The sequence below is a fragment of the Oncorhynchus keta genome, chromosome 9 (assembly GCF_023373465.1).
Source record: "Oncorhynchus keta strain PuntledgeMale-10-30-2019 chromosome 9, Oket_V2, whole genome shotgun sequence".
Classification (NCBI taxonomy): Eukaryota; Metazoa; Chordata; class Actinopteri; order Salmoniformes; family Salmonidae; genus Oncorhynchus; species Oncorhynchus keta.
This window is the reverse complement of record NC_068429.1, coordinates 7,513,421-7,541,200: the sequence shown is the minus strand read 5'-3', so window position 1 is coordinate 7,541,200 and position 27,780 is coordinate 7,513,421. Positions and strand designations below refer to the sequence as shown.

Genomic DNA, 27,780 nt, shown 5'->3' with positions numbered 1-27,780 from the left:
CACCCATGTTATAACACCGTGTCAGTAGCAGGCTTCACCACTGTTATAACACCGTGTCAGTAGCAGGCTTCACCACTGTTATAACACTGTGTCAGTAGCAGGCTTCACCACTGTTATAACACCGTGTCAGTAGCAGGCTTCACCACTGTTATAACACCGTGTCAGTAGCAGGCTTCACCACTGTTATAACACCGTGTCAGTAGCAGGCTTCACCACTGTTATAACACTGTCAGTAGCAGGCTTCACCACTGTTATAACACCGTGTCAGTAGCAGGCTTCACCACTGTTATAACACCGTGTCAGTAGCAGGCTTCACCACTGTTATAACACAGTGTCAGTAGCAGGCTTCACCACTGTTATAACACCGTGTCAGTAGCAGGCTTCACCCATGTTATAACACCGTGTCAGTAGCAGGCTTCACCACTGTTATAACACTGTGTCAGTAGCAGGCTTCACCACTGTTATAACACCGTGTCAGTAGCAGGCTTCACCACTGTTATAACACCGTGTCAGTAGCAGGCTTCACTACTGTTATAACACTGTCAGTAGCAGGCTTCACCACTGTTATAACACCGTGTCAGTAGCAGGCTTCACCACTGTTATAACACCGTGTCAGTAGCAGGCTTCACCACTGTTATAACACCGTGTCAGTAGCAGGCTTCACCCATGTTATAACACCGTGTCAGTAGCAGGCTTCACCACTGTTATAACACTGTGTCAGTAGCAGGCTTCACCACTGTTATAACACCGTGTCAGTAGCAGGCTTCACCACTGTTATAACACCGTGTCAGTAGCAGGCTTCACCACTGTTATAACACTGTGTCAGTAGCAGGCTTCACCACTGTTATAACACCGTGTCAGTAGCAGGCTTCACTGTTTTAACACCGTGTCGGTAGCAGGCTTCACACCTGTTTTAACACTGTGTCAGTAGCAGGCTTCACCCCTGTTATAACACCGTGTCAGTAGCAGGCTTCACTGTTTAACACCGTGTCGGTAGCAGGCTTCACCACTGTTTTAATACCGTGTCGGTAGCAGGCTTCACCACTGTTTTAACACCGTGTCGGTAGCAGGCTTCACCCCTGTTATAACACCGTGTCGGTAGCAGCCTTCACCCCTGTTTTTCCACCGTGTCAGTAGCAGGCTTCACTACTGTTATAACACCGTGTCAGTAGCAGGCTTCACCACTGTTTTAACACCATGTCGGTAGCAGGCTTCACCCCTGTTTTAACACCGTGTCAGTAGCAGGCTTCACTACTGTTATAACACCGTGTCAGTAGCAGGCTTCACTACTGTTATAACACCGTGTCAGTAGCAGGCTTCACCACTGTTATAACACTGTCAGTAGCAGGCTTCACCACTGTTATAACACCGTGTCAGTAGCAGGCTTCACTACTGTTATAACACCGTGTCAGTAGCAGGCTTCACCACTGTTATAACACTGTCAGTAGCAGGCTTCACCACTGTTATAACACCGTGTCAGTAGCAGGCTTCACCACTGTTATAACACCGTGTCAGTAGCAGGCTTCACTACTGTTATAACACCGTGTCAGTAGCAGGCTTCACAATTTTAACACCGTGTCAGTAGCAGGCTTCACCACTGTTATAACACCGTGTCAGTAGCAGGCTTCACCACTGTTATAACACCGTGTCAGTAGCAGGCTTCACCACTGTTATAACACCGTGTCAGTAGCAGGCTTCACCACTGTTTTAACACCGTGTCAGTAGCAGGCTTCACCCCTGTTATAACACCGTGTCAGTAGCAGGCTTCACGATTTTAACACCGTGTCGGTAGCAGGCTTCACCCCTGTTATAACACCGTGTCAGTAGCAGGCTTCACGATTTTAACACCGTGTCAGTAGCAGGCTTCACGATTTTAACACCGTGTCGGTAGCAGGCTTCACCCCTGTTATAACACCGTGTCAGTAGCAGGCTTCACGATTTTAACACCGTGTCGGTAGCAGGCTTCACCACTGTTTTAACACTGTGTCAGTAGCAGGCTTCACCACTGTTTTAACACCGTGTCAGTAGCAGGCTTCACGATTTTAACACTGTGTCGGTAGCAGGCTTCACCCCTGTTATAACACCGTGTCAGTAGCAGGCTTCACGATTTTAACACCGTGTCGGTAGCAGGCTTCACCACTGTTATAACACCGTGTCAGTAGCAGGCTTCACGATTTTAACACCGTGTCGGTAGCAGGCTTCACCCCTGTTATAACACCGTGTCAGTAGCAGGCTTCACGATTTTAACACCGTGTCGGTAGCAGGCTTCACCACTGTTATAACACCGTGTCAGTAGCAGGCTTCACTGTTTTAACACTGTCAGTAGCAGGCTTCACCCCTGTTTTAACACTGTGTCAGTAGCAGGCTTCACCACTGTTTTAACACTGTCGGTAGCAGGCTTCACCACTGTTATAACACCGTGTCAGTAGCAGGCTTCACTGTTTTAACACTGTCAGTAGCAGGCTTCACCCCTGTTTTAACACTGTGTCAGTAGCAGGCTTCACCACTGTTTAACACCGTGTCAGTAGCAGGCTTCACCCCTGTTATAACACCGTGTCAGTAGCAGGCTTCACGATTTTAACACTGTGTCAGTAGCAGGCTTCACTACTGTTATAACACCGTGTCAGTAGCAGGCTTCACCCCTGTTATAACACCGTGTCAGTAGCAGGCTTCACCCCTGTTTTAAAGGGACTTGTATTTCTTTCATGGCTTCCTCTTTATCTCTGCCTCCGTAGCTGTCGGGAACACACACCTGGTTCCCATATCCAGCACGGCAGTACAGCTTGTCTACTTTTCTGTTAAATGTGGCCTGGGGAGGTTTCTGTCTCAACAGACACTCTCCTGGCATGTGAGAGAGATGGTGGTGGAATTGTGAACAGTGGATGAAGGGTCGGCTCGAACAGGACGACCCCATTCCAAAAAAAATTGAGGGAGGCATGGAGGCGACAGGCGGGTTTGGGGGTTCCAATGTGGTCACCATAGTGACGGCTGTCTGCGATCCTCCAAGGTGAAGTGACCCCGACTCAGCCTCAAAGTCCCTTAGCAACCAGAGAGAGAAAGGGAGCGCAAGAGAGAGCCCTTAATCTTTGTCCAGATGCCTTCATCCTTCCCTCAGCCTGCTGCTTTCCTCAGCACTGACCAACCTGGACCCTCCCTCCCTCTCTCCATCCCTCCCTCCCTCTCTCCATCCCTCTCTCCATCCCTCCCTACTTCCCTCTTTCCATCCCTCCCTCCTTCCCTCTCTCCATCCCTCCCTCCCTCTCTCCATCCCTCCCTCCTTCCCTCTTTCCATCCCTCCCTCCCTCTCTCCATCCCTCCCTCAGCTTGCTGCTTTCATCAGCACTGACCAATCTGGACCCTCCCTCCCTCTCTCCATCCCTCCTTCACTCTCTCCATATCTCCCTCACTCTCTTTCCATCCATCCCTCCCTCCCTCTGTCTGTTCTTTGAATGCATTGTAACTTTCCATCCTGAGGGAGAGAAAAAAGACTGTCTGGGTCTGCTTTCCTTTGGAATGTTCAGTGGTCTGATTCAGACTGTACCCAGGGCAGATTACAGTGGTCAGACTGTACCCAGGGCAGATTACAGTGGTCAGACTGTACCCAGGGCAGATTACAGTGGTCAGACTGTACCCAGGGCAGATTACAGTGGTCAGACTGTACCCAGGGCAGATTACAGTGGTCAGACTGTACCCAGGGCAGATTAGTGGTCTGATTCAGACTGTACCCAGGGCAGATTAGTGGTCTGATTCAGAGTGTACCCAGGGCAGGTTACAGTGGTCTAGTTCAGACTGTACCCAGGGCAGGTTACAGTGGTCAGACTGTACCCAGGGCAGATTACAGTGGTCAGACTGTACCCAGGGCAGATTACAGTGGTCAGACTGTACCCAGGGCAGATTACAGTGGTCAGACTGTACCCAGGGCAGATTAGTGGTCTGATTCAGACTGTACCCAGGGCAGATTAGTGGTCTGATTCAGAGTGTACCCAGGGCAGGTTACAGTGGTCTGATTCAGACTGTACCCAGGGCAGATTAGTGGTCTGATTCAGACTGTACCCAGGGCAGATTAGTGGTCTGATTCAGACTGTACCCAGGGCAGGTTACAGTGGTCTGATTCAGACTGTACCCAGGGCAGGTTACAGTGGTCTGATTCAGACTGTACCCAGGGCAGGTTACAGTGGTCTGATTCAGACTGTACCCAGGGCAGGTTACAGTGGTCTGATTCAGACTGTACCCAGGGCAGGTTACAGTGGTCAGACTGTACCCAGGGCAGATTAGTGGTCTGATTCAGACTGTACCCAGGGCAGGTTACAGTGGTCAGACTGTACCCAGGGCAGATTAGTGGTCTGATTCAGACTGTACCCAGGGCAGATTAGTGGTCTGATTCAGACTGTACCCAGGGCAGGTTACAGTGGTCTGATTCAGACTGTACCCAGGGCAGGTTACAGTGGTCAGACTGTACCCAGGTCAGGTTACAGTGGTCAGGCTGTACCCAGGTCAGGTTACAGTGGTCAGACTGTACCCAGGTCAGGTTACAGTGGTCAGACTGTACCCAGGTCAGGTTACAGTGGTCTGATTCAGACTGTACCCAGGGCAGATTAGTGGTCTGATTCAGATTGTACCCAGGGCAGGTTAGTGGTCTGATTCAGACTGTACCCAGAGCAGATTAGTGGTCTGATTCAGACTGTACCCAGGGCAGGTTACAGTGGTCTGATTCAGACTGTACCCAGGGCAGGTTACAGTGGTCTGATTCAGACTGTACCCAGGGCAAGTTACAGTGGTCTGATTCAGACTGTACCCAGGGCAGGTTACAGTGGTCTGATTCAGACTGTACCCAGGGCAGGTTACAGTGGTCTGATTCAGACTGTACCCAGGGCAGGTTACAGTGGTCAGACTGTACCCAGGGCAGGTTACAGTGGTCAGACTGTACCCAGGGCAGGTTACAGTGGTCTGATTGACTGTACCCAGGGCAGGTTACAGTGGTCAGACTGTACCCAGGGCAGATTAGTGGTCTGATTCAGACTGTACCCAGGGCAGGTTACAGTGGTCTGATTCAGACTGTACCCAGGGCAGGTTACAGTGGTCTGATTCAGACTGTACCCAGGGCAGGTTACAGTGGTCTGATTCAGACTGTACCCAGTGCAGATTAGTGGTCTGGTTCAGACTGTACCCAGGGCAGGTTACAGTGGTTTGATTCAGACTGTACCCAGGGCAGGTTACAGTGGTCTGATTCAGACTGTACCCAGGGCAGGTTACAGTGGTCAGACTGTACCCAGGGCAGGTTACAGTGGTCTGATTCAGACTGTACCCAGTGCAGATTAGTGGTCTGGTTCAGACTGTACCCAGGGCAGGTTACAGTGGTCTGATTCAGACTGTACCCAGGGCAGGTTACAGTGGTCTGATTCAGACTGTACCCAGGGCAGGTTACAGTGGTCTGATTCAGACTGTACCCAGGGCAGGTTACAGTGGTCTGATTCAGACTGTACCCAGGGCAGGTTACAGTGGTCTGATTCAGACTGTACCCAGGGCAGGTTACAGTGGTCTGATTCAGACTGTACCCAGGGCAGGTTACAGTGGTCTGATTCAGACTGTACCCAGGGCAGGTTACAGTGGTCTGATTCAGACTGTACCCAGGGCAGGTTACAGTGGTCTGATTCAGACTGTACCCAGGGCAGGTTACAGTGGTCTGATTCAGACTGTACCCAGGGCAGGTTACAGTGGTCTGATTCAGACTGTACCCAGGGCAGGTTACAGTGGTCTGATTCAGACTGTACCCAGGGCAGGTTACAGTGGTCTGATTCAGACTGTACCCAGGGCAGATTAGTGGTCTGATTCAGACTGTACCCAGGGCAGATTAGTGGTCTGATTCAGACTGTACCCAGGGCAGGTACCCTTGAATATGGTGTGTCCAAAAATGTGATATTTTATTTATTTTATTTTTTAATACATTTGCAAACATTTCTCAAAACCTGTTTTTACTTTGGTCATTATGGGGAATTGTGTGTAGATTGAGGGGGGGGGGGCAATTTAATCCATTTTAGAATACAATTTTGTACCGTAACAAAATGTGGAATAAGTCAAAGGGCCTGAATATTTTCCTAACGCGCTGTTCGTCACAACTTTGAGCATTTAACTATAATGCCATGTTTTATGAAGGAGAATTCCTTTCAACTATTCGTCATGACCCACTTTCAAAAAAAACAACCTGATTGAAATGATTTTATTTTCCAGAAGAGCTGGGTTCTACAGCAATACACGCACGTGTTTAATTACATTACTGTGTGTTCGTGTAAATATGTGCTTTTGGCAAAACTACATCCAGTGAGTTCTTCAGGCAGCCCAAAATACTTATTGAAAATAGTTTTTGGGGGTTAAACCTTGACAATACAGTAGTTTAGTCTTTGTCTGTTATTTAGTCTGTCTGTCAGTTAGACTAACTGATAGACAAAGACTGACTGACTGTCAGTTAGTCTGTCTGTCAGTTAGACTAACTGATAGACAAAGACTGACTGACTGTCAGTTAGTCTGTCTGTTATCAGCATGCTTTGCTTGAGTGTTATTTAATATATACAAATGCATTTGTTGTCAGAAATGTGTGCTGTTCACTCCAGGAGAAACTGCATGGATAGTTTTGATATTTGTGTGATTTGTAAAGCGTCAATCGGCCTTTGAAACGATAACAAAGCCCCTACCTCGTTCCTGTTCCGGGTTAAAAGCTGAGGGACTGGAGACATGTCACCACTCTCATGAATAGAGAGGTATGAATACAAGGATTGATCATCCTTGAGATCAACATGTTAGTTTTACCCATGTTTTGACCCTACACGTTGTTTGCTTACATTTACTTCAGAACAAGCGTATATTTTGGCTTCTGATGGGGTACGACAGTTGTAGTACTAAGCTCATAAGTTATATTCTTTTATTTAACTTTTTTACCTTTATTTAACTAGGCAAGTCAGTTAAAGAACAAATTCTTATTTTCAATGACGGCCTAGGAACAGTGGGTTTAACTGCCTGTTCAGGGGCAGAACGACAGATTTGTACCTTGTCAGCTCGGGGATTCGAACTTGCAACCTTCCGGTTACTAGTCCAACACTAACCACTAGGCTACCCTGCCGCCCCAAACCAATGGGTACGTACTGTATCATTTTAATTTATAAGACCCACCCCCCAAAAAATGTATGTAACAACCTCAGATTGTTCCTTTATAAGAGCTGCTTTTTCTCACTTATTGAAAACTTCCTGATTTGTACCCGAGTTTCTCTAGTTCTTCACTGAAATGTACCTAACCAGGAATTAATCTGCACTAACAAGTGATTTATCTGTATTTCTGGACCTTATCGATATCAACACCATTCCAGGTTGACAGAAACCAACTCAAAATAATGCCTTTTTGATCCAATGACAATGAGGACAGTAGTGATAACCTAGTAGAGCTGTAAACGTCAGTTATGCGGTGGAAAGCTCTGAATTTAGTTTCCGGTGCACCCTTTGGCTCGGGTCGGTGCGTTGTAACAGAAGAGCCTGTGGTGTCAGCACTCAACCACGGGTTAGCCACACAGGTTGTTATTTATACCCACGACGTATCCAGATGGACAGTCAGTCTATCTTCTGTCCGACAGACATCTGTTGTGCCTGGGTTGTGCCCCTCAGGCCTTCCTATCAAAGTGTTTATGCTTTGTTTGCCTTACGATCTTCATTGAATTACCTTGACATGTGATTTTAGTTCTGCCATTTACCCCTGTGAGGGAGCGTTTAGTTCTGCCATTTACCCCTGGGAGGGAACATTTAGTTCTACCATTTACCCCTGTGAGGGAGAGTTTAGTTTGACCATTTACCCCTGTGAGGGAGCGTTTAGTTCTACCATTTACCCCTGTGAGGGAACATTTAGTTCTACCATATACCCCTGTGAGGGAGCATTTAGTTCTACCATATACCCCTGTGAGGGAGCATTTAGTTCTACCATTTACCCCTGTGAGGGAGCGTTTAGTTCTACCATATACCCCTGTGAGGGAGAGTTTAGTTCTACCATTTACCCCTGTTAGGGAGCGTTTAGTTCAACCATTTACCCCTGTGAGGGAGTGTTTAGTTCTACCATCATACAATCATACAATATATGATACAATGTGATTTTCTGGATTTTGGTTTTAGATTCCATCTCTCACAGTTGATGTGTACCTATGATAAAAATTACAGACCTCTACATGCTTTGTAAGTAGGAAAACCTGCAAAATCGGCAGTGTATCAAATACTTGTTCTCCCCACTGTAAATACCAGGTTTCCTATAATGTCCTCCAATAATGTGCAACTTGTGGTATTTGTGTTGCTATAACATTTGGTTTAAAGTGACTTTGAGGATTATTTGGGCAGGATTTTTGAGCCATCCTGCTATAGACCAATCAAATCAAATGTTGTCACATACCCATGGTTAGCAGATGCGAGTGTAGCGAAATGCTTGTGCTTCTAGTTCCCGACCATGCAGTAATATCTAACAAGTAATCTAACCTACCAATAGTAACCTAACAATCACATTTTTTCACTAGTGGGTTAAGTAAATAAAGAAAACTAAGTCATATTTTTGGTCATTGTCTCCCAGGATCAATGCATTCAATCACTTTTTGTGTATTTCAAATGTTGCTGGAAATATGACCAAATTAGTATTTACTTCAAAATTCTGAAAACTAAAATGATACTACATTCAAATGATGGTAAATGTGGATTGTACTTTCTGCACATTAAAGTAAACATTTGTTTTACAGTATATGCTAATTAACAATACTTTTGCTAAAATCAATATTTTTTATTTATATATCTCATGACGTTTTGATAAGAATCAAGTTTATATTCTTCTATGATCGTTGTTTTTTTCTCAACATAGTTTATTTTTCAAAATGACCCCAGTTAGTATTTCATGTATGTAGAATATGTTGGTGGTAATGAAGATTAAGGACCCTCTGTGCGTTGTGTATATATAAATACATTTCCAGAAGTGATAGGATCAACCTTTTTTTTGTTGAGGTCACTTGATCAAAACATTTAATTGAAGTGTCCCGTTCCAGTTACTGGCTTCACATGTGACAAAGAGGGTTTTCTTCTGGCAGAGACCACACTTGCTTTTTTTGTTGGTTTTCTTATAGCAAACTGCAAACATTTCATTTGTTCTCAGACTTGTTTAGTAGAATAAAACACAGGCTTTGCTTTGACTTTTAGATCATCCATTTCCCCCTGGCAAGGATTTCTGTCACACACATTAAATCGATACTCCTACTAAAAAAGGAGACATTGTTGTCCATTGCTATGGGCTTATCAATAGGGCTCATTCAAAAAGCTATGACATCACAAGCTATGGTGAGTGACTCAAGCAGTGGATTTGAGGTATATGAATTGTGAGTGTCCTCCGGTTGCTGACCAGATGGTTGTGTTGTTGCAGGCTTTCTCTGAAGATCGAACCTATGCACGGCTCCCCGCGCATGGCCTCATCCAAGGAAGACCTAGCAGGTAAGACCCGTGTGTGTATCTGTGTTTGTGTGTCCTCCGTTTAAATACTATTGGGTTTCAGAGCCTTGTACGCACCTCCCTTTCCTTCTTAGCCAACCACTCACCTCCCTTTCCTTCTTAGCCAACCACTCACCTCCCTTTCCTTCTTAGCCAACCACTCACCTCCCTTTCCTTCTTAGCCAACCACTCACGTCCCTTTCCTTCTAGCCAACCACTCACCTCCCTTTCCTTCTAGCCAACCACTCATGTCCCTTTCCTTCTAGCCAACCACTCACGTCACTTTCCTTCTAGCCAACCTCTCACGTCCCTTTCCTTCTCGCCAACCACTCACGTCCCTTTCCTTCTGGCCAACCACTCACGTCCCTTTCCTTCTAGCCAACCTCTCACCTCCCTTTCCTTCTAGCCAACTTCTCACCTCCCTTTCCTTCTTAGCCAACCACTCACGTCCATTTCCTTCTAGCCAACCACTCACGTCCCTTTCCTTCTAGCCAACCACTCACGTCCCTTTCCTTCTTAGCCAACCACTCACCTCCCTTTCCTTCTTAGCCAACCACTCACGTCCATTTCCTTCTAGCCAACCTCTCATGTCCCTTTCCTTCTAGCCAACCTCTCACATCCCTTTCCTTCTAGCCAACCACTCACGCCAACCACTCCCTTTCCTTCTAGCCAACCACTCACCTCCCTTTCCTTCTAGCCAACCACTCACGTCCCTTTCCTTCTAGCCAACCACTCACGTCCCTTTCCTTCTAGCCAACCACTCACGTCCCTTTCCTTCTAGCCAACCACTCACGTCCCTTTCCTTCTAGCCAACCACTCACGTCCCTTTCCTTCTGCCAGCCAACCTCTCTGGCCAACCTCTCACGTCCCTTTCCTTCTAGCCAACCACTCCCTTTCCTTCTAGCCAACCACTCACGTTTTCCTTCTAGCCAACCACTCACGTCCCTTTCCTTCTAGCCAACCACTCACGTCCCTTTCCTTCTAGCCAACCACTCACGTCCCTTTCCTTCTAGCCAACCACTCACGTCCCTTTCCTTCTAGCCAACCACTCACGTCCCTTTCCTTCTAGCCAACCACTCACGCCCTTTCTCTACGTCCCCCTTTCCTTCTAGCCAACCACCCTTTCCTTCTAGCCAACCACTCCCGTCCCTTTCCTTCTAGCCAACCACTCGTCCCTTTCCTTCTAGCCAACCACTCACGTCCCTTTCCTTCTAGCCAACCACTCCGTCCCTTTCCTTCTGGCCAACCACTCACGTCCCTTTCCTTCTAGCCAACCACTCACGTCCCTTTCCTTCTAGCCAACCACTCACGTCCCTTTCCTTCTGGCCAACCACTCACGTCCCTTTCCTTCTAGCCAACCACTCACGTCCCTTTCCTTCTAGCCAACCACTCACGTCCCTTTCCTTCTAGCCAACCACTCACGTCCCTTTCCTTCTAGCCAACCACTCTCACGTCCCTTTCCTTCTAGCCAACCACTCACCCTTTCCTTCTAGCCAACCACTCACGTCCCTTTCCTTCTAGCCAACCACTCACGTCCCTTTCCTTCTAGCCAACCACTCACGTCCCTTTCCTTCTAGCCAACCACTCACGTCCCTTTCCTTCTAGCCAACCACTCACGTCCCTTTCCTTCTAGCCAACCACTCACGTCCCTTTCCTTCTAGCCAACCTCTCACGTCCCTTTCCTTCTAGCCAACCACTCACGTCCCTTTCCTTCTAGCCAACCACTCACGTCCCTTTCCTTCTAGCCAACCACTCACGTCCCTTTCCTTCTAGCCAACCACTCACGTCCCTTTCCTTCTAGCCAACCACTCACGTCCCTTTCCTTCTAGCCAACCACTCACGTCCCTTTCCTTCTAGCCAACCACTCACGTCCCTTTCCTTCTAGCCAACCACTCACGTCCCTTTCCTTCTAGCCAACCTCTCACGTCCCTTTCCTTCTAGCCAACCACTCACGCCAACCACCCTTTCCTTCTAGCCAACCACTCACGTCCCTTTCCTTCTAGCCAACCTTCCTTTTCCTTCTAGCCAACCACTCACGTCCCTTTCCTTCTAGCCAACCACTCACGTCCCTTTCCTTCTAGCCAACCACTCACCTCCCTTTCCTTCTAGCCAACCACTCACGTCCCTATCCTTCTCCTTTCCTTCTAGCCAACCATTCACGTCCCTTTCCTTCTAGCCAACCACTCACGTCCCTTTCCTTCTAGCCAACCACTCACGTCCCTTTCCTTCTAGCCAACCACTCACGTCCCTTTCCTTCTAGCCAACCACTCACGTCCCTTTCCTTCTAGCCAACCACTCACGTCCCTTTCCTTCTAGCCAACCACTCACGTTTTCCTTCTAGCCAACCACTCACGTCCCTTTCCTTCTAGCCAACCACTCACGTCCCTTTCCTTCTAGCCAACCACTCACGTCCCTTTCCTTCTAGCCAACCACTCACGTCCCTTTCCTTCTAGCCAACCACTCACGTCCCTTTCCTTCTAGCCAACCACTCACGTCCCCTTTCCTTCTTCTAGCCAACCACTCACGTCCCTTTCCTTCCCTTTCCTTCTGGCCAACCTCTCACCTCCCTTTCCTTCTAGCCAACCACTCACGTCCCTATCCTTCCTTCTCGCCAACCTCTCACGTCCCTTTCCTTCTGGCCAACCACTCACCTCCCTTTCCTTCTAGCCAACCTCTCACGTCCCTTTCCTTCTAGCCAACCACTCAAGTCCCTTTCCTTCTAGCCAACCACTCACGTCCCTATCCTTCTAGCCAACCTCTCACGTCCCTTTCCTTCTAGCCAACCACTCACGTCCCTTTCCTTCTAGCCAACCACTCACGTCCCTATCCTTCTCGCCAACCTCTCACCTCCCTTTCCTTCTAGCCAACCACTCACGTCCCTATCCTTCTCAGGATTGAGTTATTTGCAGGGCCCAGGAGCCAACCTCTCACGTCCCTTTCCTTCTAGCCAACCACTCACGTCCCTTTCCTTCTAGCCAACCTCTCCTCCCTTTCCTTCTAGCCAACCACTCACGTCCCTTTCCTTCTAGCCAACCACTCACGTCCCTTTCCTTCTAGCCAACCAAATCACCCCTTTTTTATTTTGAGCCAACCATGTCACCTCCCTTTCCTTCTAGCCAACCACTCACGTCCATTTCCTTCTGGCCAACCACTCACGTCCCTATCCTTCTAGCCTTTCGTTCTAGCCAACCACTCACGTCCCTTTCCTTCTAGCCAACCACTCACGTCCCTTTCCTTCTAGCCAACCACTCACGTCCCTTTCCTTCTGGCCAACCACTCACGTCCCTTTCCTTCTAGCCAACCACTCACGTCCCTTTCCTTCTAGCCAACCACTCACGTCCCTTTCCTTCTAGCCAACCACTCACATCCCTTTCCTTCTAGCCAACCACTCACGTCCCTTTCCTTCTAGCCAACCACTCACGTCCCTTTCCTTCTGGCCAACCACTCACGTCCCTTTCCTTCTAGCCAACCACTCACGTCCCTATCCTTCTAGCCTTTCGTTCTAGCCAACCTCTCACCTCCCTTTCGTTCTGGCCAACCTCTCACCTCTCTTTCCTTCTATCCAACCTCTCACGTTCCATTCCTTCTAGCCAACCTTTCGGGAAGAATGCCTTGAAAGAGAAATGGAAAAAAAAGTGCAAGGTTAATCACTGATCAAACTCAATGACCCTCAAACTGTGAGTTGGGGGGGGGCGATACCCTGTCCCAGCATGCAACGAGGCTTTCAGCTTGGCCCCACCTGTGTGTTTACGCCGTGGCAGAATGAGATCACTGGCTACCAATCCCGGCAAACCTCTCAGGATTGAGTTATTTGCAGGGCCCAGGAGGGCCGGCGAGGGCCAGCCCAGGTTGAGTCATTCCATTTGGATTGGGGGGAGAGGGGGAAACAAGCGCAGCACTGGCCTGGTTGTTCCAGAGTGGGCTGAAGCAACACAAGCAGCCCCCCCACACCTCCACACCGACCCATTCAGGTTGGCTTAGACGTCAGTCTTCCTCTCTTTCTCTTTTCACTCTTTCTTGTACAACCTCGTCTCTCTTTCACTTGGCTTCTCCGCCCCTCTCTTGTCTTTCCCACTGTACTCTGAGGTCATCTATAGAGTCAGGGTGTTACAACAATTATCCCGCATGCTATCTGAGTTTAATCCACGTCAAGGGCAGCAGACTAAATAAGCAGTGATTTTTTAAATATTTTGAAATGCTCCATGTGGACAGATGTTACAGGGAATGGTTCCTTTCCTTGATTTCTTGACCTCCCTTTACTTTCCTCTGTCTGTTGACCAGGAGAGTATTAAGGGTGATGTAATGGGTTTGGAATTGCTCCAGATGGATGTGGGTTGGGGGAATAGAGAGTTCCACGGAATGGTGAAAAAAAAGAAGGTTGCAGGGGGAGTGTGCGTGTGATGACTCTTCATTCACAGGGAGTAGACAGTGATTGCGCATAGGCTAAACAATGGCAACATTGACTGCTTCCTTCTGTTATGAAGTGTGTGTGTGTGTGTGTGTGTGTGTGTGTGTGTGTGTGTGTGTGTGTGTGTGTGTGTGTGTGTGTGTGTGTGTGTGTGTGTGTGTGTGTGTGTGTGTGTGGACAGTGCCGTATTATTTCATTTATTTAATAAGCAAAGTTATGCAATAATCAATACCCCCTTTCACTCTATAACTGGGTGTTCTGTTCTGCTTTTAGCTGCAATGACTCCAACCAAACGCTTCCTGTAGTTGTTGATCAGTCGCTCACGTCGCTGTGGAGGAATTTTGGCCCCCTCTTTCATGCAGAACTGCTTTAACTCAGAAACATTTGTGGGTTTTTGACCATGAACTGCTGATTGCAGGTCCTGCCACAACATCTCAATCGGGTTTAGGTCTGGACTTTGACTAGGCCGTTCCAGAACTTTATTTTTCAGGCATTCTGATGTAGACTAGGATCTATTTAACCGGTCGTAAGTGGTTGTTTTTCTGTCACTCTTGGTGAACATAACTCAGAGAAAATACATATCACATATAGCGTTCCACAAGGTTCCGTTTTGGGTCCGGTACTGTTCCGTGTGTATATACGTTACCCCCTTGACAGCGTTATTAGAAAGCACAGCATCGATTTTCACTGCTACGCAGACGATACACAACTTTACATTTCTGTGTCAGCAGAGAATTTTAGCTCCACGGAAAAATTATTTGACTGTATTAGTGATTTTAAATACTTGGATGGCTCACAACTTCCTCCAGCTAAATCAAGACAAGACTGAGGTACTTATTGTTGGAGCCAAAGCACAGAGAGAGAATTAGGCCTCACATTTTAATTCACGGGCAATAAAAATAAAACCTAGCTGTTATTTTAGATTCTTAACTCAATTTCGAATCACACATGTGGAATGTGTGAATAGCTTTTTACCACCTGAGGAACATTGCCAAGGTGTGGACGTTTCTCTCTCAGGCTGATTTTAAGATTCTTCTATTGGTTTTTAAATCAACCCACGATTGTGCACCCCAATACTGCAGACATCCTTTTAAGTTATGTACCCAGTAGATTCCTCAGGTCCTCTGGTGCTGGCCTTTTAACTATCCCAAAGCCTAAGACCAAGAAGCATTGAGAAGCATCCTTTAGTTACTATGACCCCAGCCTCTGGAATAGCCTGCCAGAGAACCTGAGGGGGGACAAAACTGTGGACATTTTTAAGAGATCTTTTATGTTTATTCTGTATTAAATATTTCAGTTTTTATTTTGGTTTATTTTTTCCTGTGAAGCACATTGTGTTGCAGTCCGTGTCTGAAATGTGCTGTATAAATGAAGCTTGATTTGATGTGATTAGTGTGTTCTGGATCATTGTCTTGCTGCATGACCCAGCTGCTCTTCAGCTCACGGATGGATAGCTTGACATTCTCCTTTAGAATTCTCTGATTCTCTGATTCTGAGCAGAATTCATGATTGTGAGAGACAGATCAACAACTGCAGGAAGCGTTTAGTTGCGGTCGTTGCAGCTACAAATGGCACAACCAGTTATTGAGTGTAAGGGAGGCAATTTACTTTTTTGGGTGTTGCATAACTTTGTTACTTTAATCATTTATTTAATTGTCAACATTTTGTGTTATTTGTTCACTCAGGTTTCCTTTCTAATATTATGTTTTGGTTGAAGATCTGACAATATTCAGTGTCAGAAATACGCAAAAATAGAGAATCTGAAAGGGTGAAAAGTTTTGTGTGTAAGGGGGTATATGGTGGGGGTATAAGGGGGGGGGGTGTAGGGGTGTAGCGAATCTGTATGGGGGGGGTGTAGACAAGCTATATTGAAACAGGTGAGTCTATAAGGACTACATTCTGTCCTGGGATAATGGGCCCTTACCAGGACTACAGTCTGTCCTGGGACAATGGGCCCTTACCAGGACTACAATCTGTCCTGGGACAATGGGCCCTTACCAGGACTACAATCTGTCCTGGGACAATGGGCCCTTACCAGGACTACAATCTGTCCTGGGACAATGGGCCCTTACCAGGACTACAATCTGTCCTGGGACAATGGGCCCTTACCAGGACTACAATCTGTCCTGGGACAATGGGCCCTTACCAGGACTACAATCTGTCCTGGGACAATGGGCCCTTACCAGGACTACAATCTGTCCTGGGACAATGGGCCCTTACCAGGACTACAATCTGTCCTGGGATAATGGGCCCTTACCAACCTGACAGACTTCCCAAAGAGAAAAAAGAGGGCTAAAGGAATAGGGACAATGCATTATGGGTAGGAATAAGTATGGTATAGCATGCATTTAATACAAACAAAAGTAAAAGGGATTGTCTAAAGTGTTTTATGTGGGAACTTTTACTACGTTTTATATTTATATCAACTGATGGAGATAGGATTCAGATAGGATTCAGAGAACATTTGGTATGTAAGCATACTGAGGCTGTACGCGTGCTATAGAAGTAGCCGGTGTGTAAAACACAGTCGGTTAATTCCAAAGAATTCCGTTTTATTTTTGAGTTTTAGCGTTACTTTTTATTTGCGCTCACTCTCACACAATGAAACCGGACGGGGACAGCCAATGGTGAGACATTTCCTTCTGCGCTCATTAAGGAAGCAGCTAAAAGTAGTCTAATAGCAGTGTCACTCAGCGACCAGACCCCAGGAATGTAACAAAAGGCTATATTTTTTTCTCCATGTTCCAGTGGTCTAATCTCAGCGATCAGGGACCACGTTATGGGGACTGTATTTATCAGGGTTGCCACGGTAACATGCAACTTCTGTTTTCTCTCCCTCTTTCTTTTTCTAACACATTTTCTTTTCATTACAAGGCCAGAAAGAAATGTGCAGGGTATTCAGATTTATAGCTTGATTACCACATCGACACAGACAAGTAGGAGCAACCAATGCTGTTGTTTCTAAAAACAGGACTGTAAAGACTGTGGTAGCACACTGAACTCAAAGCCTATTCATTTGAGGAAGCTAATGCAAGCCTTCAGGTTTCAGGCAAGGTTAGTCATTATCACATACGCATGGTTCACTGAACAGACTCTGTAACATGAGTGAAAAGAAACACTGTGCCACAAAAATACATCGTAATGTTAACAATCTTGCCATTGCAAAAAAATCCGGACATTATGCACAGTATGTTGTTGAGCATGCAAAACGCAGGAAGACTTGGAGAGCGTTTGTTACCTAAGACCTTTCCCCTGATGTTGACACCTTTTACAGATTACTGGAATCGTTTTGTGATATCGATGTTCAAAAAGGGGAAATTAATGAATTGCCAAAGGGACTGGAAAACATACCTGACAGACAACGTGAAAAGAGATAATCACAGATCAAGTGGCCGTGCCCCATCTAGGAAGATTAGGGGTTTCCCATCGAGGAAGGTTAGGGGTTTCCCATCGAGGAAGATTAGGGGTTTCCCATCTAGGAAGGTTAGGGGTTTCCCATCGAGGAAGGTTAGGGGTTTCCCATCTAGGAAGGTTAGGGGTTTCCCATCTAGGAAGGTTAGGGGTTTCCCATCTAGGAAGGTTAGGGGTTTCCCATCTAGGAAGGTTAGGGGTTTCCCATCTAGGAAGGTTAGGGGTTTCCCATCTAGGAAGGTTAGGGGTTTCCCATCTAGGAAGGTTAGGGGTTTCCCATCGAGGAAGGTTAGGGGTTTCCCATCTAGGAAGGTTAGGGGTTTCCCATCTAGGAAGGTTAGGGGTTTCCCATCTAGGAAGGTTAGGGGTTTCCCATCTAGGAAGGTTAGGGGTTTCCCATCTAGGAAGGTTAGGGGTTTCCCATCTAGGAAGGTTATGGGTTTCCCATCTAGGAAGGTTAGGGGTTTCCCATCTAGGAAGGTTATGGGTTTCCCATCGAGGAAGGTTAGGGGTTTCCCATCTAGGAAGGTTAGGGGTTTCCCATCTAGGAAGGTTAGGGGTTTCCCATCTAGGAAGGTTAGGGAAGGTTAGGGGTTTCCCATAGGAAGGTTAGGGGTTTCCCATCTAGGAAGGTTAGGGGTTTCCCATCTAGGAAGGTTAGGGGTTTCCCATCGAGGAAGGTTGGGGTTTCCCATCTAGGAAGGTTAGGGGGGGGGTTTTCCATCGAGGAAAGTTTGGGGGGGTTCTCCATCAAGGAAAGTTTTGGGGGGGTTTCCCCATCGAGCAAGGCTTTGGGGGTGGGGTGGGTCCCCATCGAGGAAGGCCCATCTAAAAGGGGGGTTTCCCATCGAGGAAGGTTAGGGGTTTCCCATCTAGGGGGGGGGGTCCCCATCCAGCAAGTTTGGGGGTTCTCCATCAAGGAAAGGGGGGGGTTCCCCATGGAGCAAGGCTTGGGGGGGGTTCCCCATGGAGAAAGGCTTGGGGGGTTTCTCATCGAGGAAGGCTTGGGGGGTCTCCCATCGAGGAAGGCTTGGGGGGGTTCCCCATCGAGAAAGGCTTGGGGGGTTCCCCATGGAGCAAGACTTTGGGGGGGTGGGGTTCCCCATCGAGCAAAGCTTGGGGGGGTTCCCCATCGAGGGCTTGGGGGTTCCCCATCGAGGAAGGCTTGGGGGGTTCCCCATCGAGGAAGGCTTGGGGGGTTTCCCATCGAGGAAGGCTTGGGGGGTTTCCCATCGAGGAAGGCTTGGGGGGTTTCCCATCGAGGAAGGCTTGGGGGGTTTCCCATCGAGGAAGGCTTGGGGGGGTTCCCATCGAGGAAGGCTTGGGGGTTTCCATCGAGGAAGGCTTGGGGGTTTCCCATCGAGGAAGGCTTGGGGGTTTCCCATCGAGGAAGGCTTGGGTGGTTCCCCATCGAGGAAGGCTTTGGGGGGGTTCCCCATCGAGGAAGGCTTTGGGGGGTTCCCCATCGAGGAAGGCTTTGGGGGGTTCCCCATCGAGCAAGGCTTTGGGGGGTTCCCCATCGAGCAAGGCTTTGGGGGGTTCCCCATCGAGCAAGGCTTTGGGGGGTTCCCCATCGAGCAAGGCTTTGGGGGGTTCCCCATCGAGCAAGGCTTTGGGGGGTTCCCCATCGAGCAAGGCTTTGGGGGGTTCCCCATCGAGCAAGGCTTTGGGGGGTTCCCCATCGAGCAAGGCTTTGGGGGGTTCCCCATCGAGCAAGGCTTTGGGGGGTTCCCCATCGAGCAAGGCTTTGGGGGGTTCCCCATCGAGCAAGGCTTTGGGGGGTTCCCCATCGAGGAAGCCACTAGGTGACATCAGAAGGAGCCTAAATGATAATTTCATGATGGTGGTAATACTAGCCATCGCATGGACTAGGGATGTATCCTCCGTCTGTCCCCTGATTTAGTTAGGGATAACATAAGATGTAATAAAGAAAGTCTCTGGTTCTTGGGCCAGGTCTCCATTTTGTCTGCAAACCCATTACACCAACAGCATACAAGCCCTGCACGCCCAGAACCAATGGGATGAGGTATAGCGTTACTCAATCGCTCCGTACAGAACAAGGGCAAAACAACATGACAGAATCCAGAAGACACCACTGCACGCACACACACACTCACAGGCTCTAAAACATATACTCACATTGGACAAAGTATCTCGTGTTTATCCAAAATAACATACAGCACACATTCTTGAAATGGTTTAAAACTAGCTTAATTTATATAACGTATGCCAACTGTTACATGGCATGAAACCCACAGAACATCACATTTTCCTATCAGCAACAACTGTACACACACAGACACACAGACACACAGACAGACAGACAGACAGACAGACAGACAGACAGACAGACAGACAGACAGACAGACAGACAGACAGACACAGACAGACAGACAGACAGACAGACAGACAGACAGACAGACAGACAGACAGACAGACAGACAGACAGACAGACAGACAGACAGACAGACAGACAGACAGACAGACAGGCAGGCAGGCAGACAGACAGACAGACAGACAGACAGACAGACAGACAGACAGACAGACAGACAGACAGACAGACAGACACTGTACACACACAGAGACTTGTACAAATACCCCTAAAACATGAGCATACACACATGCTTTGAATATACCAAACTGGCCCTCACACAGTGTATTATGTTGAACCCTCCATCTAACTGGCCCTCACACAGTGTATTATGTTGAACAGTCCACTAACTGGCCCTCACACAGTGTATTATGTTGAACCCTCCATCTAACTGTCCCTCACACAGTGTATTATGTTGAACAGTCCACTAACTGGCCCTCACACAGTGTATTATGTTGAACAGTCCACTAACTGGCCCTCACACAGTGTATTATGTTGAACAGTCCACTAACTGGCCCTCATTGTGACTTCTACTGAAGCTGTGTTTCCAGAGAACGTTCTCGAATAACAGACAGACACCGGACGTATTTGGAGACGAGAGACTCAGCCAAGGCCTAAGCACATGCCTCTCATTAACACGATGCTACAGCCAGTTAGCCTCCACCACAAGAGGAAAACGTATGAGAGACACGGGAAGTCCACATAGTCCCCTTGGGTCTGCCTAAAACCAGCTGACCGTCCAGACCGACTACGGTCCCCATGCGGCCACAGTAGAGTTTACGAGTTGAAGACTGAGCCGGGTACACGTGGCAAGGCATGCCTTCAGGATAACTTGTTAGACTGAGCGCTGCCCACACAGAAGCAGCTCTTCAAGTCTTAATTTGGGCAGTTGTAGGAAGTAGATTGCTCCATGATGTGGAATCTGGATTTATTGTCCTTTATGTACCGTAGGCAGCTACTTCTACAAGTGAATCTTTGCTTCGACCTGGTGTCCCTGGTTTCATATAATTTCTCAAAGGTTGCCTTGACTTTTTTCACAGTTTGTTACATTTCAGCCTTATTCTAAAATGGATTCATTTTATTTTATTTTATTTTAGCCTCAGCACTCTTAACACAATACCCCATAATGACAGTGAAAACAGGTTTTTAGAGATTTTTGCAAATGTATTCAAAATAAAAAGCAGAAATACCTTATTTACATAAGTATTCAGACTCTTTGCTATGAGACTGGAAATTGAGCTCAGGTGCATCCTGTCTACATTGATCATACTTGAGATGTTTCTCCAACTTGATTGGAGTCCACCTGTGGTAAATTCAATTGATTGGACATGATTTGGAAAGGCACACACCTGTAAGGTCCCACAGTCGTGTCTATAGGTCCCACCATTGACAGTGCATGTCAGAGCAAAACCAAGCCATGGGGTGAAAGGAATTGTCCGTAGACCTCCGAGACAGGTTTGTTCGAGGCACGGATCTGGGGAAGGGTACCAAAACATGTCTGCAGTATTTAAAGTCAAATCAAATGACAACATTTTATTTGTCACATACACATGGTTAGCAGATGTTAATACGAGTTTAGCGAAATGCTTGGGCTTCTAGTTCCGACAATGCAGTAATAACCAACGAGTAATCTAACCTAACAATTCCACAACAACTACCTTATACACACAAGTGTAAAGGGATGAAGAATATGTACATAAAAATATATGAATGAGTGATGGTACAGAACGGCATAGGCAAGATGCAGTAGATGGTATCGAGTACAGTATATACATATAAGATGAGTAATGTAGGGTATGTAAACATAAAAGTGTCATTGTTTAAAGTGGCTAGTGATACATGTATTACATAAAGATGGCAAGATGCAGTAGATGGTATAGGGTTCAGTATATACATATGAGATGAGTAATGTAGTGTATGTAAACATAAAAGTGTCATTGTTTAAAGTGGCTAGTGATATATGTATTACATCAAGATGGCAAGATACCCTACATTACTCATCTCATATGTATATACTGTATGTAAACATAATATTAAGTGGCATTGTTTAAAGTGGCTAGTGATACATTTATTACATCAAGATGCAGTAGATGGTATAGGGTACAGTATATACATATGAGATGAGTAATGTAGGGTATGTAAACACTATATTAAGTGGCATTGTTTAAAGTGGCTAGTGATACATTTTTACATCAATTGTTCCATATTTAAAGTGGCTGGAGTTGAGTCAGTGTGTTGGCAGCAGCCACTCAATGTTAGTGATGGCTGTTTTAACAGTCTGATGGCCTTGAGATAGAAGGTGTTTTTCAGTCTCTCGGTCCCAGCTTTGATGCACCTGTACTGACCTCGCCTTCTGGATGATAGCGGGATGAACAGGCAGTGGCTCGGGCGGTTGTTGTCCTTGATGATCTTTATGGCCTTCCTGTGACATCGGGTGATGTAGGTGTCCTGGAGGGCAGGTAGTTTGCCCCCAGTGATGCGTTGTGCAGACCTCACTACCCTCTGGAGAGCCTTACGCTTGTGGGCGGAGCAGTTGCCGTACGAAGCGGTGATACAGCCCGACAGGATGCTCTCGATTGTGCATTTGTAACAGTTTGTGAGTGTTTTAGGTGACAAGCCAAGTTCTTCAGCCTCCTGAGGTTGAAGAAGCGCTGCTGCGCCCTCTTCACCACGCTGTCTGTCTGAATGGAGCAGTTCAGTTTGTCCGTGATGTGTACGCAGAGGAACATAAAACTTACTACCCTCTCCACTACTGTCCTGTCGATGTGTATAGGGGGGCTGCTCCCTCTGCTGTTTCCAGAAGTCCACGATAATCTCCTTTGTTTTGTTGACGTTGAGTGTGAGGTTATTTTCTTGACACCACACTCCGGGGACCCTCACCTCCTCCCTGTAGGCCGTCTCGTCGTTGTTGGTAATCAAGCCTACCACTGTAGTGTCGTCTGCAAACTTGATGATTGAGATGGACGCGTGCATGGCCACTCAGTCGTGGGTGAACAGGGAGTACAGGAGAGGGCTCAGAACACTGGGGCCCCAGTGTTGAGGATCAGCGTGGTGGAGATGTTGTTACCTACCCTCACCACCTGGGGGCGGCCTGTCAGGAAGTCCAGTACCCAGTTGCACAGGGCGGGGTCGAGACCCAGGGTCTCGAGCTTGATGATGAGTATTCATCATCACAGCATTCTCACATAGGTATTCCTCTTGTCCAGATGGGTTAGGGCAGTGTGCAGTGTGGTTGCGATTGCGTCGTCTGTGGACCTATTTAGGCGGTAAGCAAATTGGAGTGGGTCTAGGGTGTCAGGTAGGGTCCTTGACTAGTCTCTCAAAGCACTTCATGATGACGGAAGTGAGTGCTACGGGGCGATAGTCGTTTAGCCCAGTTACCGTAGCTTTCTTGGGAACGGGAACGAAGGTGGCCCTCTTGAGGCATGTGGGAACAGCAGACTGGGATAAGGATTGATTGAATATGTCCGTAAACACACCAGCCAGCTGGTCTGAGGATGCGGCTGGGATGCCGTCTGAGTCTGCAGCCTTGCGAGGGTTAACACGTTTAAATGTTTTACTCACGTCGGCTGCAGTGAAGGAGAGTCCGCAGGTTTTGGTAGCGAGTCGTGTCAGTGGCACTGTATTGTCCTCAAAGCGAGCAAAGAAGTTGTTTAGTCTGTCTGGGAGCAAGACATCCGGGTCCGCGACGGGCTGGTTTTCTTTTTGTAATCCGTGATTGACGGTAGACCCTGCCACATACCTCTTGTGTCTGAGCCATTGAATTGTGACTCTACTTTCTCTCTATACTGACGCTTAGCTTGTTTGATTGCCTTGCGGAGGGAATAGCTACACTGTTTGTATTTAATACTTGTTTCCGGGCACCTTGCCCTGGTTAAAAACAGTGGTTCGCGCTTTCAGTTTCGCGCAAATGCTGCCATCAATCCACGGTTTCTGGTTTGGGAATGTTTTAATAGTTGCTGTGGGTACGACTTCGCCGATGCACTTGCTAATAAACTCGCTCACCGAATCAGCGTATTCATCAAAGTTGTTGTTTGACGCAATGCGGAACATATCCCAATCCACGTGATCGAAGCAATCTTGAAGGGTGGAATCAGATTGGTCGGACCAGCGTTGAACAGACCTGAGCGCGGGAGCTTCCTGTTTTAGTCTCTGTCTATAGGCTGGGAGCAACAAAATGGAGTCGTGTTCAGCATTTCCAAAAGGAGGGCGGGGGAGGGCCTTATATGCGTCGCGGAAGTTAGAATAACAATGATCCAGGGTTTTACCAGCCCTGGTAGCACTATCAATATGCTGATAGAATTTAGGGAGTCTTGTTTTCAGATTAGCCTTGTTAAAATCCCCAGCTACAATGAATGCAGCCTCAGGATATGTGGTTTCCAGTTTGCATAGAGTCAAATACAGTTCGTTCAGTGCCGTCGATGTGTCTGCTTGGGGGGGAATATATGCGGCTGTGATTATAATCGAAGAGAATTCTCTTGGTAGATAATGCGGTCAGCATTTGATTGTGAGGAATTCTCAGTCAGGTGAACAGAAGGACTTGAGTTCCTGTATGTTGTTATGATCACACCACGTCTCGTGAATCATAAGGCGTACCACCCCACGCTCGATGCGTGAAGAAACCAGCTGGCTGTACCGACTCCGATAGCGTGTCTCGAGTAAGCCATGTTTCCATGAAACAAAGAACGTTACAGTCCCCAAGAACACATTGACCTCCATCATTCTTAAATGGAAGATGTTTGGAACCACAAAGACTCTTCCTAGAGCTGGCCACCCGGCCAAACTGAGCAATCGGGGGAAAAGTGCCTTGGTCAGGGAGAGAACCTGATGGTCACTCTGACAGAGCTCCAGAGTTCCTCTGTGGAGATGGGGTTCCTTCTGGAAGGTTCTCCCAACTCTGCAGCACTCTACCATAAAGGCCTGATTGGTGGAGAGACCAGACGGAAGCCAGTCTTCAGTAAAAGCACATGACAGCCCACTTGGAGTTTGCCAAAAGAACTCTGACCCTGAAAAACAAGATTCTCCTGTCTGATGAAACCTAACTTACTCTCAGTCCATGAGAAACAAGATTCTCTGGTCTGATTAAACCAAGATTGAACTCTTTGGTCTGAAAGCCAAGCGTCACGTCTGGGGGAAACCTGGCACCATCCCTACTGTGAAGCATGGTGGTCGAAGCATCATGTTGTGGGGATGTTTTTCAGAGGCAGGGACTGGGAGACTAGTCAGGATTGAGGCAAAGATGAACAGAGCTAAGTACAGATAGATCCTTGATGAAAACCTACTCCAGAACTCTCAGGATCTAAGAATGGGGTGAAGGTTCACCTTCAAACAGGACAACACCCTAAGCACACAGCCAAGACAACGCAGGAGTGTCTTTGGGACAAGTCTCTGAATGTCCTTGAGTGGCCCAGCCAGAGCCCGGACTTGAACACGATCGAACATCTCTGGAGAGATCTGAAAATAGCTGTGCAGCAACGCTCCCCATCCAACAACCTGACAGAGCTTGAGGGGATCTGCAGAGAAGAATGGGAGACACTCCCTTCATTATGGGTCAGTTATCTCTGTGTAGCCATACACCCTTTACTTGAAGTCTTACGTTGGCCATATGACCAGCAGGAGACCGGTATTGTCTATGGCAGGAGAATAGTGTGTGTGTGTGTGTGTGTGTGTGGTGGCTGATTTGAATGTGTTCTACCGATTTGCAGGAACAGACTTCCAACATGAAAGACTAGCTAAGTGGGGTACGTTAACATGTGTTCCAACATGCCTTGATGGGATGTGTTATAGAACCGCCAAACGGGCGCCATTACACCCAATTGACAGCATCCCCCACAGTATTTAGTATTTTTTTACCGTGCAACAATGACCGAGCAGCCATCAGGGATCACCATGTCATACACATGTTCAGTAACGTGTTCAGTAGTGTATACAGTATTCTACTTAATGATGAAATGACTCCTGCCATATTACGTCATTCATGAAGAATTGCTTAGACCAGTACCTGATTCACACTCCCGTTCAGACCAGTACCTGATTCACACTCCCGTTCAGACCAGTACCTGATTCACACTCCCGTTCAGACCAGTACCTGATTCACACTCCCGTTCAGACCAGTACCTGATTCACACTCCCGTTCGGACCAGTACCTGATTCACACTCCCGTTCTGACCAGTACCTGATTCACACTCCCGTTCAGACCAGTACCTGATTCACACTCCTGGACCAGTACCTGATTCACACTCCCGTTCGACCAGTACCTGATTCACACTCCCGTTCGGACCAGTACCTGATTCACACTCCCGTTCGGACCAGTACCTGATTCACACTCCCGTTCGGACCAGTACCTGATTCACACTCCCGTTCAGACCAGTACCTGATTCACACTCCCGTTCAGACCAGTACCTGATTCACACTCCCGTTCAGACCAGTACCTGATTCACACTCCCGTTCGGACCAGTACCTGATTCACACTCCCGTTCGGACCAGTACCTGATTCACACTCCCGTTCGGACCAGTACCTGATTCACACTCCCGTTCGGACCAGTACCTGATTCACACTCCCGTTCGGACCAGTACCTGATTCACACTCCCGTTCTGACCAGTACTTGATTCACACTCCCGTTCAGACCAGTACCTGATTCACATACTCGTTCCGACTGCATCACACTGTGCTGGGGTTTATTAATTTGGCCCTAATACCAAGTTCAGCTGCAGGTACTTAGTCAAGACCAGTTAGCCTTTAAAAAGGAAATATAATGGGCCACACATGGAGAGCATTTAGCTCATTTAGCTGTGGGTCGGGAAGTATTTATTGACAAACATAGCGTGGGATAGCAGGAAGGCTCTCATTTGTTGCTGCAGTTTGTTTACCATGGAATGTCATTAGAACCAGTAGGAGACATAGCGAGATGAAATTTACCATGAAAACATCATTAGAACCGGTAGGAGACGTAGCGAGATGAGATGCCCTCGACTAGCTGCGTGATGGTAAACCCAGAACCCTTCTCTACATGAACACGGGCCATTAAGGTTTCACTATCACAGCCTGTGTCTAGACCTCTTTACTCCTCCAGACAGACTGATTGGCCAGAGACACTTACAGTGGGGAGAACAAGTATTTGATACACTGCCGATTTTGCAGGTTTTCATACTTACAAAGCATGTAGAGGTCTGTAATTTTTATCATAGGTACACTTCAACTGTGAGAGACGGAATCTAAAACAAAAATCCAGAAAATCACATTGTATGATTTTTAAGTAATTAATTAGCATTTTATTGCATGACATAAGTATTTGATTACCTACCAAGCAGTAAGAAATCTAGCTCTCATAGACCTGTTAGTTTTTCTTTAAGAAGCCCTCCTGTTCTCCACTCATTACCTTTATTAACTGCACCTGTTTGAACTTGTTACCTGTATAAAAGACACCTGTCTACACACTCAATCAAACAGACTCCAACTTCTCCACAATGGCCAAGACCAGAGAGCTGTGTAAGGACATCAGGGATAAAATTGTAGACCTGCACAAGGCTGGGATGGGCTACAGGACAATAGGCAAGCAGCTCGGTGAGAAGGCAACAACTGTTGGCGTAATTATTAGAAAATGGAAGAAGTTCAAGATGACTGTCAATCACCCTCGGTTTGGGGCTCCATGCCAGATCTCACATCGTGGGGCATCAATGATCATGAGGAAGGGGAGGGATCAGCCCAGAACTACACAGAAGGACCTGGCCAATGACCTGAAGAGAGCTGGGACCACAGTCTCAAAGAAAACCATTAGTAACACACTACGCCGTCATGGATTAAAATCCTGCAGCGCACGCAAGGCCCCCCTGCTCAAGCCAGCGCATGTCCAGGCCCATCTGAAGTTTGCCAATGACCATCTGGATGATCCAGAGGAGGAATGAGAGAAGATCATGTGATCTGATGAGACAAAAATCGAGAGAGAGCGAGAGCTTTTTGGTCAAAACTCCACTTGCCGTGGTTGGAGGAAGAAGGATGAGTACAACCCCAAGAACACCATCCCAACCGTGAAGCATGGAGGTGGAAACATTCTTTGGGGATGCTTTTCTGCAAAGGGGACAGGACGACTGCACCGTA

At 47.4% G+C, this 27,780-nt stretch overlaps 1 protein-coding gene across 5 annotated transcripts in view; it reads left to right on the top strand.

Moving 5' to 3' along the window:
* The window catches only part of LOC118388042 (ras-specific guanine nucleotide-releasing factor RalGPS1), a 319,864-nt gene that overhangs the window by 278,540 nt on the left and 13,544 nt on the right, over positions 1-27,780 (top strand). For all 5 annotated transcript variants that reach the window (XM_052525026.1, XM_052525027.1, XM_052525028.1 and 2 more), the window contains one exon: positions 9,428-9,495. In XM_052525026.1, coding sequence (XP_052380986.1) covers positions 9,428-9,495 — 68 coding nt within the window. The remainder of the gene's footprint in view (positions 1-9,427; positions 9,496-27,780) is intronic.